The 19,941-nt window shown below is 43.5% G+C and overlaps 1 protein-coding gene across 6 annotated transcripts in view; it reads right to left on the bottom strand.

The window, feature by feature from the left end:
• KIAA1210 (KIAA1210 ortholog) overlaps positions 1-19,941 on the bottom strand; it is a 182,228-nt gene that overhangs the window by 105,019 nt on the left and 57,268 nt on the right. For 2 of the 6 annotated variants that reach the window (XM_056537769.1, XM_056537766.1), the window contains exon 1: positions 19,589-19,783. The exons of the other annotated variants lie outside the window; for them this stretch is intronic. Coding sequence is in view for 1 of the 2 variants with exons in the window: in XM_056537766.1 (XP_056393741.1) it covers positions 19,589-19,623 (35 nt within the window). In the remaining variant the exon portion in view is untranslated. Of the gene's footprint in view, positions 1-19,588; positions 19,784-19,941 lie in introns of those variants that run through there. 6 annotated transcript variants of the gene reach the window in all.

Raw genomic sequence — 19,941 nt, 5'->3', positions numbered from 1 at the left:
CATTTTGGTATTGATCTGGCTTTTTAATCGCCTTTTTTCTGGGATATTATAAAAATTGCAAATTACGTCATATACCGTATGGGATGCAAAATGTTATATTTTAATAGTACAATTATGCATTCAGCGATACTAAATATGTTTATTTTTATTATGTTTACATGTTTTTATAAAGGAAAGGGGGTGATTTGAACTTTTAACATGGAAGGGGTTAATGTGTATCTTTTAAACTTTTATTAAAATTTTTTTTTTTTTTTTTACACTTTTAGAAGGAATCATTAGATTCCTCCTACAGATCAATAGAGTTCTATTGAACTCCATTGATCTGTGTGATCTGCGATCCATTGATAGAACCTAGTCCAGCCAGGCTCTATCAATGACAGAGCCACAGACACCAGGGAAGCAGAGGTAAGCCCTCCGGCTATCTCTATAGTGCATCTCCCCCCCCCCCCCCCCCCCGCGATCACGCTGCAGGGGGATACACCCCACCAGGGAGCATTGACATGTCCCTTTAGATGCCACTGTCAGCTTTGACAGCGGCAATCTAAAGGGTTAATAGCCAGCTGGCTATTAGCAGTAGCCCCTGGCTATTGAAATCAGCCGGGGGCTGCAGAGTACGGAGCAGGTACGAGTTAGGAGCCCCCTCCATACAGACTGCTGAGTGCAGCCACGCTTGTCAGGTCTGGCCCTGCTTCCCCGAAGCCGGGCTAAGGGCCGGTAAAATTCACTTGCCCGGTGCCCGGAACTGCATGTCCCTGCATCAGGCAATAGGATTTCCACATCCCTGGGACACCCATTTGTAGACTTTGAATCTGTTGATCCCCATTAAAACTTGGTTTTAGATGACTGAGATGTCACCTTTAGGAAGCCCCTATGGTGCCAGAACAGCAAAAAAAAAAAAAAAACACATGGCATACCATTTTGGAAACTAGACCCCTCGGGGAATGTAACAAGGGGTAATGTGACCCTTAATACCCTACAGGTGTTTCACGCCTTTTGCATATGTAAAAAAAAAAATAATAATTTTTTACCTAAAATGCTTGGTTTCCCAAAATTTTTACATTTATAAAAAGGGTAATAGCAGAAAATACCCCCCAAAATTTGAAGCTCAATTTCTCCCGATTCAGAAAACACCCTATATGGGGGTAAAAAGTGCTCTACTGGCGCACTTCCGGTCCCTGAAGAGAAGGAGTCACATTTGGCTTTTTGAAAGCCCCTATGGTGCCAGAACAGCAAAAAAAATTAAAAAAAATGGCATACTATTTTGGAAACTAGACCCCTCGGGGAACGTAACAAGGGGTAATGTGAACCTTTATACCCCACAGGAGTTTCACGACTTTTGTATATGTAAAAAAAAAAATTTTTTTTTACCTAAAATGCTTGTTTTCCCAAAAAATTTTCATTTTTAAAAAGGGTAATAGCAGAAAATACCCCCCAAAATTTGTAACACAATTTCTCCCGAGTACGGCGATACCCCATATGTGGCCCTAAACTGTTGCCTTGAAATACGACAGGGCTCCAAAGTGAGAGCGCCATGCACATTTGAGGCCTAAATTAGGGACTTGCATAGGGGTGGACATAGGGGTATTCTACGCCAGTGATTCCCAAACAGGGTGCCTCCAGCTGTTGTAAAACTTCCAGCATGCCTGGACAGTCAGTGGCTATCTGGCAATACTGGGAGTAGTTGTTTTGCAACAGCTGGAGGCTCCGTTTTGGAAACAGTGGCGTACCAGACGTTTTTCATTTTTATTGGGGAGGGGAGGGGGGCTGTGTATATGTAGTGTTTTTTACTTTTTATTTTATTTTTTGTTAGTGTAGTGTAGTGTTTTTAGGGTACAGTCGCATGGACGGGGGTTCACAGTAGTTTCTCGCTGGCAGCTTGAGCTGCGGCAGAAAATTTGCCGCAGCTCAAACTTGCAGCCAGATGCTTACTGTAAACCTCCGCCCATGTGAGTGTACCCAGTACGTTCACATTGGGGGGGGGAGAAACATCCAGCTGTTGCAAAACTACAACTCCCAGCATGTACGGTCTATCAGTGCATGCTGGGAGTTGTAGTTTTGCAACAGCTGGAGGCACACTGGTTGTGAAATACCGAGTTTGGTAACAAACTCAGTGTTTTGCAACCAGTGTGCCTTCAGCTGTTGCAAAAGCTGCAACCTCCAGCATGTACGGACAGCGGAAGGGCATGCTGGGTCTTGTAGTTATGCAACAGCCGGAGGCATACTACTTTGGCTGGGGATTGTAGTTATGCAACAGCTGGAGACACATTGGTTTGCTACTTAACTCAGTGTGCCTTCAGCTGTTGCAAAACTACAACTCTCAGCAGTCACCGACAGCCAACGGGCATGCTGGGAGTTGTAGTTATGCAACCAGAAGATGCACCACTACACCTCCCAGCATGCACTTTAGCCGATTGTGCAAGCTGGGAGTTGTAGTTATACAACAGCTGAAAGTACACTTTTCCATAGAAAAAATGTGCCTCCAGCTGTTGACAAACTATAAGTCCCAGCATGCCCATAAGGGAATGCTGGGAGTTGTGGTGGTCTGCCTCCTGCTGTTGCATAACTACAGCTCCCAGCATGCCCTTTTTGCATGCTGGGAGCTGTTGCTAAGCAACAGCAGGAGGCTGTCGCTCACCTCCAACTGCAGATCCACACCGCCGCCGCACAGGTTAGTCCCTCGCCATCGTCGCTCCTGGGGCCCCGATCCCAACAGGGACGCCGAGGATCGGGGTCCCCAGCTCCCGGGGTCCACATCCCGCACCCGCTCACGTCCTCCGGAAGAGGGGCGGGGCGGGTTGCGGGAGTGACACCCGCAGCAGGCGCCCTGATTGGTCGGCCGACGAATCAGGGCGATCGTGAGGTGGCACCAGTGCCACCTCACCCCTGCTGGCTATGGCTGTTCGGGGCCGCCCCGATCAGCCAGTAACTTCGGGTCACCGGATCACTGGAGACCCGATTGACTCGGAATCCGCCGCAGATCGCTAGACTGAATTGTCCAGCGATCTGCGGCCATCGCCGACATGGGGGGACATAATGACCCCCCTGGGCGATATGCCGGGATGCCTGCTGAACGATTTCAGCAGGCATTCGGCACAGGCTCCGGTCCAGCTAGCGGCTGGGGCCGGAAATGCGCAGGGCGTATCCATACGCCCTGTGTCCTTAAGGACTTGGAAACGGGGGCGTATGGATACGCCCTGTGTCCTTAAGGGGTGAAATTATCCGGGCTATACAGACCTCATAGACCAGAACAGACACACTTTGAAGCAATGCACCCTTCAGAAATTGAGCAGGAAAATGTCTCAACAAATCCTTCCCGCATGGAATCTGCGCTCACTTAGCGTGGAAATAAGCATCAGCAACCAAAGTCCCATTGACTAATGGGCTATTCAGAAAGATTCTGGCGTAAGAATCAGCAATTGTGTTGCATCTCAGCTATAAAAAGTGCAACCTCCAAATTGCTGTGGTCAGAAGTCTATCCTGGATGGAATTATCAGGTTTGTCAGTCATAGCCACTTGTGATTTGCAGCACAACTCCTATCACTCATATTAGTTGAGATGCAGCACAATTCAGGGAGCGCAACATGGAGATCTCTGGTTACCCAACCCAATGTAGTCTAAAACAGGCCTACTCCATACCAGGTAGCCAATCTGGAGATCAGTAACTCTGGCTTGGACGATCTCCTCAGTCATGCTTCATAGGGTAAAGAGACTGTGATTACAAGGTATCTATTGATCAATAGCACTAGGGAGGCCCTTTCCATCAAGGGAAGAGCCATTTTATATTTACTGACAGCTTTTCATGAGACCACCTTGATTTTTGGAGTGATTAGTAGGATGACATTGAAATAGTACATTTCAAATATGGGAAAAATTCTGACAATTTTCCTTTATTATTACCATCACCTTCATCATCAACATTATTATTATTGTTTATTAATACTACCAGATACGCATATCTATCATCTTATGAATGTATCATAGAACCTTTGATTCTGCCTAATAAAAATCTAATTAGAAAGAAACAAAAAGGTAACTGTCTAATAATCTATGTATGTCCACTAATCCTGACGATTCCATAATTTTGAACTAATCAAGTCCAAAAATCAAGGAGTTTTACTGTATAAGGAATCTCAGCTACTGCCAGTATCAACTGTAGATGCTGGAAACTCTTATGACAAACAGCAGGAACAAGACAATGTTAGTTTAAAAATTACAATAGAATCTGTACTCTTTGAAGAATAGGCACAAACATAAAAACATTGCAGTAAAGCTGTTAAGTATCAGCGAGGACGAAATGACAGCAAAAGAAAAGCTGCTAAGTACAAGAAACATTTAGTACGTTTCTGACTCAGCAGGTAGCAGGCAACCTTGTGGATCCAACATCAAAAGACTAAAAGCAATGTAGAACTTTATCACTTCCTTGCAGTTGACCCACCCGTGCCTATTAAAAACTTTCTGCAAGTTTCTGCTTCATGTGGTTGACCCATGCACACTTATACAGACAGTCCAATCGGTTAGTATGGGTTATTAGGCCACTTATATTAAGCCAATTCTAAAGTACATTGTCAATATAGGGGGAAATTAGCTTCTTTCATTTTTAAAAAGGCCTCTATACAACGAAAGAACCAATCTGATTGGTTGCTATGGGCAACTTTTCCTTTGAACAGGTTTTGTTAAATCTCCCCCATAGAGTTTACACAGCCAAGTTATACAGTGGGGATGAAAAGTTTGGGCACCCCAGGTAAAAATTTGTATTAATGTGCATAAAGAAGCCAAGGAAAGATGGAAAAATCTCCAAAAGGCATCAAATTACAGATTAGACATTCTTATAATATGTCAACAAAAGTTAGATTTTATTTCCATCATTTACACTTTTAAAATAACAGAAAACAAAAAAATTGGTGTCTGCAAAAGTTTGGGCACCCTGCAGAATTTATAGCATGCACTGCCCCCTTTGCAACGCAGAGACCTGCCAGTGTCATGGATTGTTCTCAGTCATCATCTGGGAAGACCAAGTGATGTCAATCTCAAAGGTTTTAAATGCCCAGACTCATCTGACCTTGCCCCAACAATCAGCACCATGGGTTCTTCTAAGCAGTTGTCTAGAGACCAAACTGAAAATAGTTGACGCTCACAAAGCTGGAGAAGGCTATAAAAAGATAGCAAAACGTTTTCAGATGTCAATATCCTCTGTTCGGAATGTAATTAAGAAATGGCAGTTATCAGGAACAGTGGAAGTTAAAGGAGTACTCTAGTGCAGAGTATTCCTGCTCCGTCCTGCCCGGGCTGCAAAATAAATGAAAAGGAACCATCACTCACCTCCCTGGGTTCCTGCGGAGCGCCACTACAGCTGATCGGTCTTCCGGTCCATCTCCTTCATACTTCCGTGTGTAACGAAGTGTCACATGGCGCTCAGCCTATCGCCGGCTGCTGCCAACTTCTGCCTCGGCCGGCGATAGGCTGAGCACCATGTGACGCTTCGTTACACCCAGAAGTATGAAGGAGATGGACCGGAGGACCGATCAGCTGTAGTGGCGCTCCGCGGGAACCCAGGGAGGGGAGTGATGGTTCATTTTCATTTATTTTGCAGCCCGGGCAGGACGGAGCAGGAATACTCTGCACTTGAGTACTCCTTTAAAGCAAGATCTGGAAGACCAAGAAAAATATCAGAGAGAACAGCTCACACGATTGTGAGAAAACCAATTCAAAACCCACGTTTGACTGCACAATCCCTCCAGAAAGATCTGGCACACACTGGAGTTGTGGTACACTATTCCACTATAAAGAGATACTTTTACAAATATCGTCTTCATGGAAGAGTCATCAGAAGAAAACCTCTTCTACGTCCTCACCAAACAAATCAGCGTTTGAACTTTGCAAATGAACATATAGACAAGCCTGATGCATTTTGGAAACAAGTTCTGTGGGCCGATGAGGTTAAAATTGAACTTTTTGGCGAGAATAAGCAAAGGTATGTTTGGAGAAGAAAGGGAACAGAATTTAATGAAAAGAACCTCTGTCCAACTGTTAAGCATGGGGGTGGATCAATCATGCTTTGGGGTTGTATTGCAGCCAGTGGCACAGGGAACATCTCACGAGTAGAAGGAAAAATGGATTCAATAAAATTTCAGCAAATTTTGAATGCCAACTTGATGCCATCTGTGAAAAAGCTGAAGTTAAAGAGAGGATGGCTTCTACAAATGGATAATGATCCTAAACACATCTCGAAATCCACGGGGGATTACATCAAGAGGCATAAACCGAAGGTTTTGCCATGGCCTCCACAATCTCCTGACCTCTACATAATTGAAAATCTATGGATAGACCTTAAAAGAGCAGTGCATGACAGACAGCCCAGAAATCTCAAAGAACTGGAAGACTTTTGTACGGCAGAATGGGCAAAGATACCTCAAACAAGAATTGAAAGACTCTTGGCTGGCTACAAAAAGCGTGTACAAGCTGAGATACTTGACAAAGGGGGCAGTACAAGATATTAATTCTGCAGGGTGCCCAAACTTTTGCAGATGCCATTTTTTTGTTTTCTGTTATTTTGAAAGTGTAAATGATGGAAATAAAATCTAACTTTTGTTGATATATTATAAGAATGTCTAATCTGTAATTTGATGCCTTTTGGAGATTTTTCCATCTTTCCTTGGCTTCTTTATGCACATTAATAGTACATTAATGCACATTAACAGTAACAAATGTTTACCTGGGGTGCCCAAACTTTTGATCCCCACTGTAGTGGAGATCAACTTGTGCACGATAGCTCTGCTGGGACATTCTAATAGGTGACATGTCACAGATCCAATAGGTGACACATGTAGGTGCTCAATAAGTCAATATGCAGTGGTGTACAAAAAAATGTAAATCTTTGCAAAGCTAGACTACAGAGTAGTGTAGAAACCAGAACAGTATGAATATACCTATTCATATACCTAGGCTGAATTGTGCTGACATATTAGCTGTGAATCAACTTAATCAATTTACATACAAAATTGGACATCTGTGTAAAACTACTGAACTAGAAATGGAAAGAAAAATGTAATGGAATGGATAAAATAAATGTACAGAGAACTGTATCTCCTAAAATGTGCTGTTCAAGACCATTGTTCTTACAAATAACCAGTACACAAACATTAGTAAAGGGGATACAAGTGATAAAAGCTCACATATCCAGACTGGCCCCCGGCTAGACTTGCTGCCACTATTAAATGTGCCCCCTAGTAGCTCCATAAACAAGCAGTCCTTTCCAGGACAAGTAAATCTGGCCAGATTTCCTGGATCAAGCTCCCTTTTCTGGAATGAAACATACCACCGAATTACAAAGAGCAGCATTAACAAGTCCATTCCACTATTTTCAGAGGAAATGTGCACTGTGCCTAGTATGTCCAGCATGTACCTCCGTGAGATTATTTAATGATTATGTGTTTTAAAGAAAAATGAATAGTAGTTTCTGAATTGTCACCCTAATATGAAATCTTTATTATTTATCGGCTCTTTATCGGATACACGTTGGTCCTCTATGTTTCTTAATGTGTCTCTGAGAAGAAACTTTTGAACAACAAAATGATAGCTGAGTACCCCAAAGCTATGATAAAACGCTGCACTCTACTTATTAGGCCCATTTATATCATGTTATTCCCTATGCTACACATGTCCATAGAGGTCTATTAGCCAGATGCAGCCTAAAAAGACTCTTTTCAAACCACACAATTTCATCTAATGGAATCCCATAAAAAAAAAATGAAAATGTAAATGTTAAAAGTAAAAAGTATTTTTGTGCAACAAAACCTGTTGCTACATGAAGTTAACATTGTGGTGAATGGAATGTCCAGTCCCATTCTCCACTGTGGAAATTCTGCATTCCGGATTCTGCAAAAACATTAAACCAGTCAATAGTTTTTGCAGAATTTCTCAGGAGAGTCCATTGAAGTCAATGAAACTCAAAATTCAGTCTGGAATCTGTGTGTTGAAAGCAAGAAATTCTGCATACATTCAGCACAAATTCCAAACACATTCCGCAAAGAATCTGCAAAACTACTAAAAATCTGCTGACAGTTTGGCAGAAAGGAATCTGAGTGGAAGCACAGAAATTCCACCATGTGAACATGGCCTTAGCTCTATCATGGCCTTTGCTCTAGCTCGAACATGGCCTTAACCCCTCAACGAAAATGGACATAAATGTACGTCATGGTGCCGTGGTACTTAAAGCACCATGATGTACATTTACGCTCTGCCATGACCGCAAGCACCGGAACGGTGTTCGTGTCATGCGCGGCAGGTCCCGGCTGCTATCAGCAGCCAGGAACCCGCCTTTAATGGCAGATATCCGCGATTGCGCGGATGACCACCATTAACCCATCAATAAATATAAAAGAGCTATGAGTTATGATTTTAAGAAGGCGAGGAGGAAAAAAACGAAATTGCAAAAATAAAATTGGTCTGATCCTTTAAGGGGTACTCCGCCCCTAGACACCTTATCCCCTATCCAAAGGATAGGGGATAAGATGTCAGATCGCCGGGGTCCCGCTACTGGGGACCCCCGGGATCCCCGCTGCGGCACCCTGCTGTCATTACTGCACAGAGAGAGTTTGCTCTGCACGTAATGACGGGCAATATAGGGGCCGGAGCATTGTTACGTCACGGCTCAGCCCCTCGTGATGTCACGGCCCGCCCCCCTTAATACGAGTCTATGGGAGGGGGCGTGGCGGTCATCACGCCCCTGCCATAGACTTGTATTAAGGGGGCGGGCCGTGATGTCACGAGGGGCGAAGCAATGACATCACGCTGCTCCGTCCCCTGTATTGCCCGTCATTACGCACAGAGCGAACTCGCTCTGTGCAGTAATGAGAGCGTGGTGCCGCAGCGGCAATCCCGGGGGTCCCCAGCAGCGGGACCGCGGCGATCTGACATCTTATCCCCTATCCTTTGGATAGGGGATAAGATGTCTAGGGGCGGAGTACCCCTTCAAGGCCAAAATGGGCCTGGTCCTTAAAGGGGTACTCCGGTGGTTAATTTTTTTGACTATATGGCATCTTCTTTGTAAGTTTTGCAATATACATGTATTATATGTTTTGGCAGCATGTGTGTGTTTTTCTTACCTGTTTGTTGGGCAGGAAGTTCTGTAGTTCAGAGGGTTTTCTTTTACTGTTGTCCACAGTTCTGAGTCTGTTATGGACAAGATGTCGCAGCTTTTTTTTTCTCCCTCTGTCTGCATGAGAAAAATAAGCCACGCCCCCTCATCTCATCCAGCTGAGTACACAGCTCCTCCCCTCCCCCCTGCTCTGTATTCCAAGGACGCAGGTCTGCACAGGAGAAGGACCTCACAGAGAAGATAAGTGTTATCTGAAGGGAAGGATGAGAAGGTGCACGGGCTGGGGATGTATGGACTGCAGGGGAATAAATCTCATACTGGGAATGATCTCTATATGTGAAGGGGGAGGGGGGATTCCTGAATGACACATGCTGTTTTAGTCCCTGTTGTGTGAGTGTGTGTGTGTGTGTGTGTGTGTGTGTGTGTGTGTGTGTGTATGCTAGTGTTTACAAACCAGTGTGCCTCCCGCTGTTGCAAAACTACAACTCCTAGCATGCCCTGACAGACTTTTGGCATGCTGGGAGTTGTAGATTTGCTACAGCTGGAGGCACACTGTTTGGGAAACACTGTTCTAGCCTATTCAGCATACACATCATGTTACACCAGTGTTTCCCAACCAGTGTGCCTCCAACTGTTGCAAAACTACAAATCCTAGCATGCCCAAAGACTGTCAGGGCATGCTGGGAGTTGTAGTTTTGCAACAACTGGAGGCACCCTGGTTGGGAAACACTGGTGTATGCCCTACAGAGGTGTGGTGAACTACAACCCCCAGGAGACTACAGAGGCAGCATGCTGGTGTTATACCACAGACTGAAGACTCCTGAATGACACATGCTGGGAGTTGTAGTCCCTTCTGTGTGTGTATGACAGTGTATCCCAACCAAGGCTGATTATATTAGTGTGCTGTGTATAAGGGGGCCGACCCGGGAAAATAGTAGGATGGGTAAAGGGCGGAACAAACAAACAAAAAAAAAAGAAGCCGCCCCAAACCAGCAAGGCATGTGGCATGCTGGGATTTGTAGTTTTCAGCACAGCAAGAAACAGGAAATAGAAGCAAAGTTAGGAAAACAAAGTGGGGGATAAAAAGACAACAAAGAACAGAAATAGAGTAGGCTAAACAACAAGAATAGAAATGAAACAAAACAAATAGGGCAAGTTAAAAACGGAAAAACACGACAACCGGAGTACCCCTTTAAGGGGTACTCCGCTGCTTAGCGTTTGGGCAGGGAGTGACGTCATGAGGGGGTGGGGCTATGACGTCACTAGCTGCCAGCTCCAACGTTCAGAACAGTTTGTTCCAAACTCTGAGCAGAGGAGTATCCCTTTAAACAGCAAAAGCCTGCAATGGCCCACCTATAGTTACGTTCAATCGACTTCTTTTCTACTCCCATTGTCAAGAACTGCATTAAAAAACATATTTTGGACCTCAAGCTTTACAGGGCTTCGGGTTCTACTGGGTTGGATCTGGCTGGAACTGGAAACTAAAGGAAGTTGTGAACTGGGTCACAAGAGAGACTAGGTAAGTGTGCAGGGTCATATGGTAGCTGCCGTAAATGTCTTTATGAGCAAAATTACCCAAAAGTACAGTGAGATATATTGGAAGTATACATTAGGAGTCATCCTGTTGTAGACCTCCAACTGAAAGCTCAAAAAATTTTAACAGAGCTATGTGGACAATGCACGTACCGCACAGGGTGCAAGTTCTACAGGTTGCAAATTTATCTTAGAAAGAAGAAAAGATGGTCTGTCAGTTCCACTAGATGTGAAATAGATATTCAAAAAGGTGCCCCAGATATTACCATAACCCACATAAGAAAAACTGTTCTATAGCTACTTAGACCCAGGGTCAAAACAGGTGCCCCAGAGGACCCTCCTGTGGGCCCAGGCCAAATAATTAGCTTCTAATATAACAACAGGACAAAAATGGTTGAGTAAAAGAAAACTCCATTTGCAGCCATTACTTGCCAATAGGATCTGTTTCTTAAAGAATTTCCATCCCATGAAGTTATCCCTACTTGTTAACACTGAAGCAAGGACATTCTGTTATACAGGCTGTGCCCTCACTCCTTACAGTGTAGCAGTGTTTAATGTTCCAGTCCCCTCAAAGTAACTCAACACAGCCATTAAAAGGGGTACTCTGAGGGGAAAAAGGATTTTAAATGAACTGGTGCCAGAAGGTTATACAGATTTGTAAATTATTTCTATTAAAAAATCTATTAATTCTAATTAATTATTCCAGTATTTATCAGCTGCTGTATACTACAGACAAAGTTGTTTACTTCTTTCTAGTCTGACCACAGTGCTCTCTGCTGACACCTCTGTACATGTCAGAAATTGTCCAGAGCATAAGCAAATCCCCATAGCAAACCTCTCCTGCTCAGGACAGTTCCTGAAACAGACAGAGGTGCATTTCAGAACCCATACCATTGAGCTACATCAACAAAACAAGGTAAAAAAAAAGGCCATACACAAGAAGATCTACAATATTATATAATAATAGCTTATGCTGCCCTATATAATAAAAATAAAAAAATTCCTGCAATGCTTCTTTAAATAAGTCATAAGCCAAAAGGTATGCGTCAGGGAGCCAATAGCATTTTCATAACACAAGCAAGTGTCCACAAGAGGAAGGGTAGTCATACTTGGACAAGACAAAAAAAAAAAAAAAACACGTAGAAATATACATAGCGGAACCATGCCCAGGAGAGGGGCCTCCAGGAAAAAAAAAAAACATAAAAATAAGGCTAAGAAACCGAAAAGGCTGCATTACTGCGTGAAATGAAAATAAATTTTAGTAGCTGAAGAAGAATACACTAAAAGAACAAGATGTTGTTCAAGATGTTCATTCTAGTGCTCGGGTCTCGAGGATAGTGGTTGAAACTATCACTGTCAAAGCATCTGATAAAGAGGAAACGATGCAGCTGAGGCTGGACATCACATATCTGGATGGACCTACTGCCAAATTGGAGGGAGTGGATGTGGTAAAAACTCAGAGTGCTTTTTAGATGGCAGTGATACCTAAAAGGAAAACGGTCACCCATTCATCCGCACTATAACCCAATACACCGGGTTATACTGCGGGTGAACAGGAGTCCGTTGCGGGGTCTCTGACTGCTATACCTACCTCCAGTCCGGCACCCCGCTCTTCCAAAGGTCCCCCTTCTTCCAGCGTTCACTTGCACTTTCAGGCAGGTTCGCCAGCTAGATTTAAATATTCATAAGCGCCAGTCACATGAGCGCTCATGGCTACTGAGCGCTCATGCCTACTGAGCGCTCACGTGACTGGCACTTATGAATATTTAAATCTAGCCGGCGGGCCCGCCTGAAAGTGCAAGTGAGCACTGGAAGAACAGGGACCTTTGGAAGAACGGGGCGCCGGACTGCACTCCAAGACCCCACATCGGTTTCCTGTTCACCCGCAGTATAACCCGGTGTATCGGGTTATAGTGTGGGTGAACAGGTGACAGTATTCCTTTAAAAGGGTTATCTAGGAATAGAAAAATAGAGCCAATTTCTTCCAAAAACAGCACCACACCTGTCTTTAGGTTGTGTGGTATTAACCCCTTCCCTCTTTGGCAATTTTTCATTTTTGCACTTTTGGTTTTTCCTCCTCACCTTCTAAAAATCACTCAATTTTCCACCTAAAAATCTATATGAGGGTTTTTTCTTTGCGCCAACAAACAATGGTAATACCATTAATAATTTCACCACAAAATATGTGGCAAAACCAGAAAAAAAATTATTTGTGGGGCAAAAATTTAAAAAAAAATAATGACATTTTGTAATTTTTAGCGGCTTCTGTTTGTACGCAGTGCAGTTTTCAGGAAAAATTGCACCTTATATTTACTTTGTAGGTCCATATGAATGCAAGGATACCCAATTTATATTAGATTTGTTTTATTTTACTACTAAAAAATTTTTTTTAGCTACATGTACAAAATTAATATGTTGAAAATATCCCCTTCTGACCCCTTACAAGTTTTTATTTTTCTGCATAAGGGGCAGTAGGAGGGCTCATTTTGCGCCGTGATCTGAAGTTTTTATTGGCACGATTTTTGTTTCGATCAGACTTTTTGATCACTTATTATTCTTTTTTTATGGTATAAAAAGTGACTCAAACTTTTTTTTTTTTTTTTTTTTTACACTCTGACACTTTTTTTGCAATGTTATAGCCCCCATAGGGGACTATAACATGCATTACATTGATCTCTCATACTGGTCAATGCTATGCCATAGCATAGCATTGATCAGTGTTATCGCCGCTTGACTGCTCCTGCCTGGATCTCAGGCACGGAGCAGTCATTCGGCAATCGGATCCCGAGGAGGCATGTAGGGACCCTCTGCAGCGTTCCTGAACAGCACCACTGAGCTAACCGGCAATGTTTACTTTAGTTTTAGATGCGGCGCTCAAGTTTGATCGCCACATCTAAAAGGGTTAATGCCGGACATGAGCCCGATTGGCAATGTCCGGCATTAGCCGTGGGTCCTGTTTGCCTATAGCAACCAGGACCCACCTGGTATGATGCGCATTGACCTGCTGAGTGCGTGCCATACCTTGGGAGGCATAAATGTACGTGAATGTACGTCCATTTGCGGCAAGGGGTTAAACCTGGCTCCATTCCGTTCAATGGAACTAAACTGCAATACCACACTCAACCTGTGGACAGGTGTGGTGCTGTTTTTTAATCCTAGATAACCCGTTTAAAAGTCTCACAAAAGCCCGAGTAACTTGCAGCAATTTTTTTTTGGTATTGCCCTCACTTTTGGTAACTCAACCGAAAATTCTACCAGGAGGAAATACAGCATTTCCTCGGGACAGTGAATATGGGTTACAAATGTTAAAACTCTGGAGGGTGAGCCATGATAAATCAGCATATAGCTGTATAGGGACTACATTGTACAATATATGAGTTGCAGAAGTAATGAGAGAGGGTCCACCCAGAAGCAACTGGCCACGAGGATCTGAATGCCACCACTGGAGGACTTTTTTGGGTACAGAACTTTATGCTAAAAGAAGGCATAGAAGAAGGGTCTGGACAGACATAAAAAAAAAAAAAAAAGTGTGAGAGTAGTGCCAGTTAGGATTTTTACCTTTTTTGTAAGGGGCAGAGAAGGTCCTTGGTGTCCTCCAACTTCTATGAAGGTAATGGATTATTTTTTTTTTTGGGGGGGGGGGGGTGTCACTGTATTGAGTTAAGGTGGTCTTTATGGGGTATAGTAGATAGTCTGGGTTTCTAGAGGATGCTATGTGAGAAGAGCATGTGCCTTTGATGTCATGGCATAAAGGACAAGAGCTTTCCACAGCTTCTGCATGCACCCCTGACCATGATGTCACAGTGACTACTTGTGTCTCCAGCCATGGATTTGCAGTAGCTGCCTGTTGAAGTCCCCATTCATCATCCAAGAACCGTGGTGATGAGCTGATTGAATCCCAACAGAGATAAACAACTACATATGTGGCACTGGATGGCAGGATCAGGTCATAGTGGACCGAGTTTTTTTAATCCTGTTTTCGTTCTATCCTGAGTACTTGTGGAACAGTTTTGTCCATTTTTTAGCAGCCAAGAGCTTCGCTAGAAAGTGTCTGCTCTCTTCCAAAGATTTTATGCTTTAAGGACTAAAAATACAAAAATGTAACATACTCCTGTAGATAATTTATTATGTTTTGCTGTTCCATTATATTGTCATTGTAAATCTGCTTTCAACCATAGAAATACAGGGAGAATCCACAGATGTATGACTGCTTATATACATTTACTTTGATTTCTGATTATAGTTTATACACTGCAAGGTATGGGGTTACTTCTGAGACATAAATATATTACTTATGTTACAATAAATCCAGATTGGTTATGAACCAGAGTTGACCTGATATGTTTGTGCCTATCATGTGCTAATCTGTAACAGTGCTCAGTGCTGGCCAAGAATCAATATTAGACTAGAGTAGACATGGACCTCCTAATTTTTAGAAAATAAAGTTAATAGGAATTCATCACCTTTACATATACTATACGCGTTCCCTTTAATGTCAGCCCATTATAAGGCTCAGTGGTTAGAGTGTAAACAAGATTTCAGGATTTTTTTCTGAAATCTTGATCTCTTAACCTCATACTTGTCTCTAACTACGCTTATACATTGAGGACAACATAAACCCCAAACATGTCATTCACCAAAAACAATAACATTGCCACTGCTTATTTTAAATGGGCAATAAGTCCCAAAACCACACAAACAACCTACTCTCTAATACCAATTACACTATAGCAACCAAACCGGTAACAAGAACAATCAACATCTTATACTCAACAGAGTTGCTTAGTTCTTTAGGGAAACCAGGCAAAACACCTTTACAGTTTTGGGCTTTAATGCCAAAGGTTCAGTGCTTTGAGTTACAAAAAGGACATAAAAGTAGATTGTGCAAAAACATTTGTAAAAAGAAAAGTCCAATACTTAGCACTTCTTCTGGTAGAGCTCCTTGTCTGCTCCCAGGGACATGAGCGAAAGATATACATAAATCCAAAATGGCTTGTGCCCCAAACTTGTATTGCCATACTGGAAATGAACCATTATTTTTATATACTCCGGCATTAGGGTTGGTTGGAAGAAATAGACTCCTCCTTCTTCTGGGTCAGCCCACTGGGAGGGCACTTCATTACTCTATCACACATCCTCCAACACAGATTATTATGACATGTTATAAAACATAACTGAACGGCACATACGAGAAGTTACTCTAAATAGGAATCTTTTTATCTGTCAATTTACATTCCACCAAACATACATAGAAAGGAGACCTGTTGGGTTAATACTCGCAGGAGATAATACCGCTTAATAATGTTTGTACTACATGGAAAACTGACAATTACACATGACGGATCCCAAGAGAAACCCTTAAACATTTTACATTAAAACATATTACAGTTACAGGATATGAGGTCACTGAGCAAGGGGACATTTGCATTGACTAAGTTAAGACCTGTTTTTCTACCACATTGTCAGCCAATGGGACTAATCTGTGGTTTTCCAAACGGAATTAACGGGAATAATGAACATACTTTGGATTTTAAACTATGCAAAGCTTTCATGTGGATTTTTCCTGCTGCATGTGAATAGGGTAAATAATACTGCATTCACTTGGATTACATAAAAGGTAGAGAATCCTTTCCTATAGCCTAACAGGATCTTACATTTGTGAATATGACCTTAATGGGGTTATCCAAAACATTTCTTCCAAAAACAGCACCACACTTGTCCTCAGGTTATGTGTGGCATTGCAGCTCAGTTCAATTAAAATGAATGGAGCCAAGCTGCAATACCAAGTGTGGTGATGTTTTATGAAGAAATTAGCTCTGTTTTAATACTCCCGGATAATCTCTTATTAAAGTGTCCCTGTAAAACTTTTGACATGTCACAGAGAACATTTTTTATCAGTTGGGGATTCATGCTCAGCGAACAGTGATAGTGGACCATATGGAAGAAACAAGATCAATGTTGCAATAAAACTCAGTACACTTTATAGAAAATAAATGTCAATCAAGTTCAACTAAAAATAGTGATAACCATAAAACAACTACCTTATTTTTCGCCCTATAGGACGCACCGGCGTATAAGACGCACCCAATTTATAGGTGCAAAATCTAAAAAAATAAAGATTTTGAACCCAATAGTGGTCTTCAACCTGCGGATCTTCAGATGTTGCAAAACTACAACTCCCAGCATGCCCGGACAGCCGTTGGCTGTCCGGGCATGCTGGGAGTTGTAGTTTTGCAACATCTGGAGGTCCGCAGATTGAAGACCACTGCATAGGACGTAATACTCACGTGTCCCCACCGCTCCGGACCCGTCACCGCTGCCCTGGATGTCGCTCCATCGCTGTCGCCGTGTCCCCGTCGCTCCGGAACGTCTCTGCTGCCGGCCGGGTATCCTCGCTCTCCGTCGCCGCCATCACGTCGTTACGCACGCCGACGCACGTACGCGACGACGTGATGACGAGGAAGGAGAGCGCCGGCCATACAGGGGATCCCTGAACGGAGAAGACACCGAGGAGGCAGGTAAGGTCCCTCCCGGTGTCCTGTAAGCACTAACCCAGCTATTCAGTCGGGCTGTTCGGGACCGCCGCAGTGAAATCGCGGCGGTCCCGAACAGCCCGACTGAACAGCTGGGTTAGTGTCACCTTCCCTTCAGACGCGGCGGTCAGCTTTGATCGCCATGTCTGAAGGGTTAATACAGGGCATCACCGCGATCGGTGATGTCCTGTATTAGCCGCGGGTCCCGGCCGTTGATGGCCGCAGGGACCGCCGCGATAGGGGTGTATTCGCCGTATAAGACGCACCGACTTTTTCCCCCCAGTTTTGGGGAAGAAAAACTGCATCTTATACGGCGAAAAATACGGTAAACAGTGGGTTAGGCTCTTAACTGCATCATGAACACTATGATATAGAGCTGGATGTCTTGCACGAGGGACCTTATTAAATGGCAATGGGGTCCACTAGTTTCCCCCAAGGTGCCTGTTGTGATGAGAAATGTAGTGCTGCACAAGGTGCTGGAATTTGTGACAGAGACTCAGATGCAGATGTGAACATTTCCTTAAGTTCACTATAAAACACACACACACAGTAAAATATGCAACCATCTGTAAATGGTCCCTTATTCTAAAATCTAGAAGAATTCTAGAATCTCCGCTGTAGCTGGTGCTTGGCATACTATCCACTTCAGCAAACATTCTACCATACTGTCAGCTTCTTCATGTTGGTACATTTTATAAGACACCTACAGGAACCCTCCCTTCTTGCAGCAAAGTTTACATACTTTCACTTGGGCAGAAATGAATCTCCCCAACCAATCCCAGAAGACTAGGAATGGATCTGTTCCAAATTATCGAGCCGCAGATGTTTCCTGCCAACATTTTTTGGTTAATAAGATTCAGCCTATAAGGCTAAGGTGTGCAAATTATTCCAAACTTTTCTCTATCTTGTTTTAATCTGCAACTCTTTTCATGCCAAGAATGACACAAGTTTAAGTGAGTAGACTGCAAATGTAGAAAGTCTCAGATTCTCAGCACTTACAGAGTAATTATAAAAGACTATAGTCTGAACAGGACTTCAGACTTTAAAGGGGTACTCCGCCCCTAGACATCTTATCCCCTATCCAAAGGATAGGGGGATAAGATGTCAGATCCCGGGGACCCCCGGGATCTTAGCTGCAGCACCCACCTGTTGCGGCTTCCGTAAACGCTGGAGGCTTCGGCTCCCGACCACGGTGACATGAGATTGTGACGTCAAGACTCCGCCGCCGCGTGACATCATGCCCCTCAATGCAAGTCTATGGGAGGGGGCGTGACAGCCGTCACGCCCCCTCCCATAGACTTGCATTGAGGGGGCGGAGCGTGACATCACACAGGGGCAGAGTCGTGGCATCACGATCTCCCGTCACCGTGGTCGTGAGGCGTTTGGATGAGAGCCTCCAGCGCTGCCGGAAGCCGCAACAGGTGGGTGCTGCAGCCAAAGATACCGAGGGTCCCCAGCGGCGGGACCCCGCGATCTGACATCTTATCCCCTATCCTTTCGATAGGGTATAAGATGTCTAGGGGCGGAGTACCCCTTTAAGAAATTGGTGGAAGCAAAATAAGTAAAAAAGCACCACCCTCCGATATACCCATCCAATATAACATGTCAGTATTGCCTTTACAAGAGCCAAGTGTTTTGAGTATCCAGATCCAAGCTACGTTCACACTAACTTAACATGGCATGATCCATTCCACTTTATCAAATAATGGCAGTCCACAAATAGTAACCCTATAGAAAAACAACTATTTTATGACCAAAAGTCAATATTTTATTTAAGTGCACTAATAAAGTTACACACATTAATAATGACAACAATATTAGGAGTATATGGACGTCAAATGGACATAATAGTCAGGGCATGGGTATGTTCACACAGGATTAAAATGCTGCAGATTTTGAAGTTTATTGTGAAAATCTAAAAACAGATCTGCAGCCTTTCAGTCTGTGTGAACATACCTTTACAACTAACATTCTTACATTGTTTTGTAAATCTACAAAACAAGAAATTCAGCCAACACCTAAGATTACTGACCTATTCATTGTATTGTACATTTATTAAATCAGAACTATTGTTCCGCATCAAATACTCGGGGGCAATAAATCAGCACAACAGTACAATGAATCCGAACACCTGAAAGCATAAACAAGAGCCGGACAGATACTTTTAGGTAAGTATGTTGAAGTGTGAAGTAATCGGAAGAAAACTGCTGAAACACGAACTTGAGCTGTCACTTTTCGGCTATACATTGTACAAGACACATGCATTTCTCATATAAAAGTGAAATCTATTTTTCGCCACTTGACCCTATTGTTTACAGGGAAAGAGCTGAAGGAAAACCAGCTTTTCTTCTTCTAGCCTGTTTCGTGGAAGGAAGCATCTAAAGACAGAAGCAACAAAGGAACAAAGAATGCAGGGGTGACTTACTTTTTACCTTTCAGACAACTATACAATGCAGACATTGTCTGACTGCTACAATCCACCTATTGCATGGCCTTCCCTGTGGTGTCCTGAGCTCGGGCTGGAAGAAACAGTACAGGTCCTCACGGTCCAATTCTGTAAATACCCACACATCCAACACCTAGAATGTGCACAGACACCAGTCCTAGCTAACAGGCAGACCATGGTCTCTCCGGCTGGGAGTAAGGAGGCTGTGCTTATTCCATAAATGGATCATCCGAGAAGCCTCCCCTTTTCCATTCTCATTCCCTCTCACTCTGCTGGGAACACCGTATCCCAAGTGCACAACACTAGAGACAGCTTGACAGCTTTGCCTCAAG

The sequence above is a fragment of the Hyla sarda genome, chromosome 9 (genome assembly GCF_029499605.1).
Source record: "Hyla sarda isolate aHylSar1 chromosome 9, aHylSar1.hap1, whole genome shotgun sequence".
NCBI lineage: Eukaryota > Metazoa > Chordata > Amphibia > Anura > Hylidae > Hyla > Hyla sarda.
Note: the sequence above shows the minus strand (reverse complement) of the source record. Positions and strands in the feature narration are given on the sequence as shown.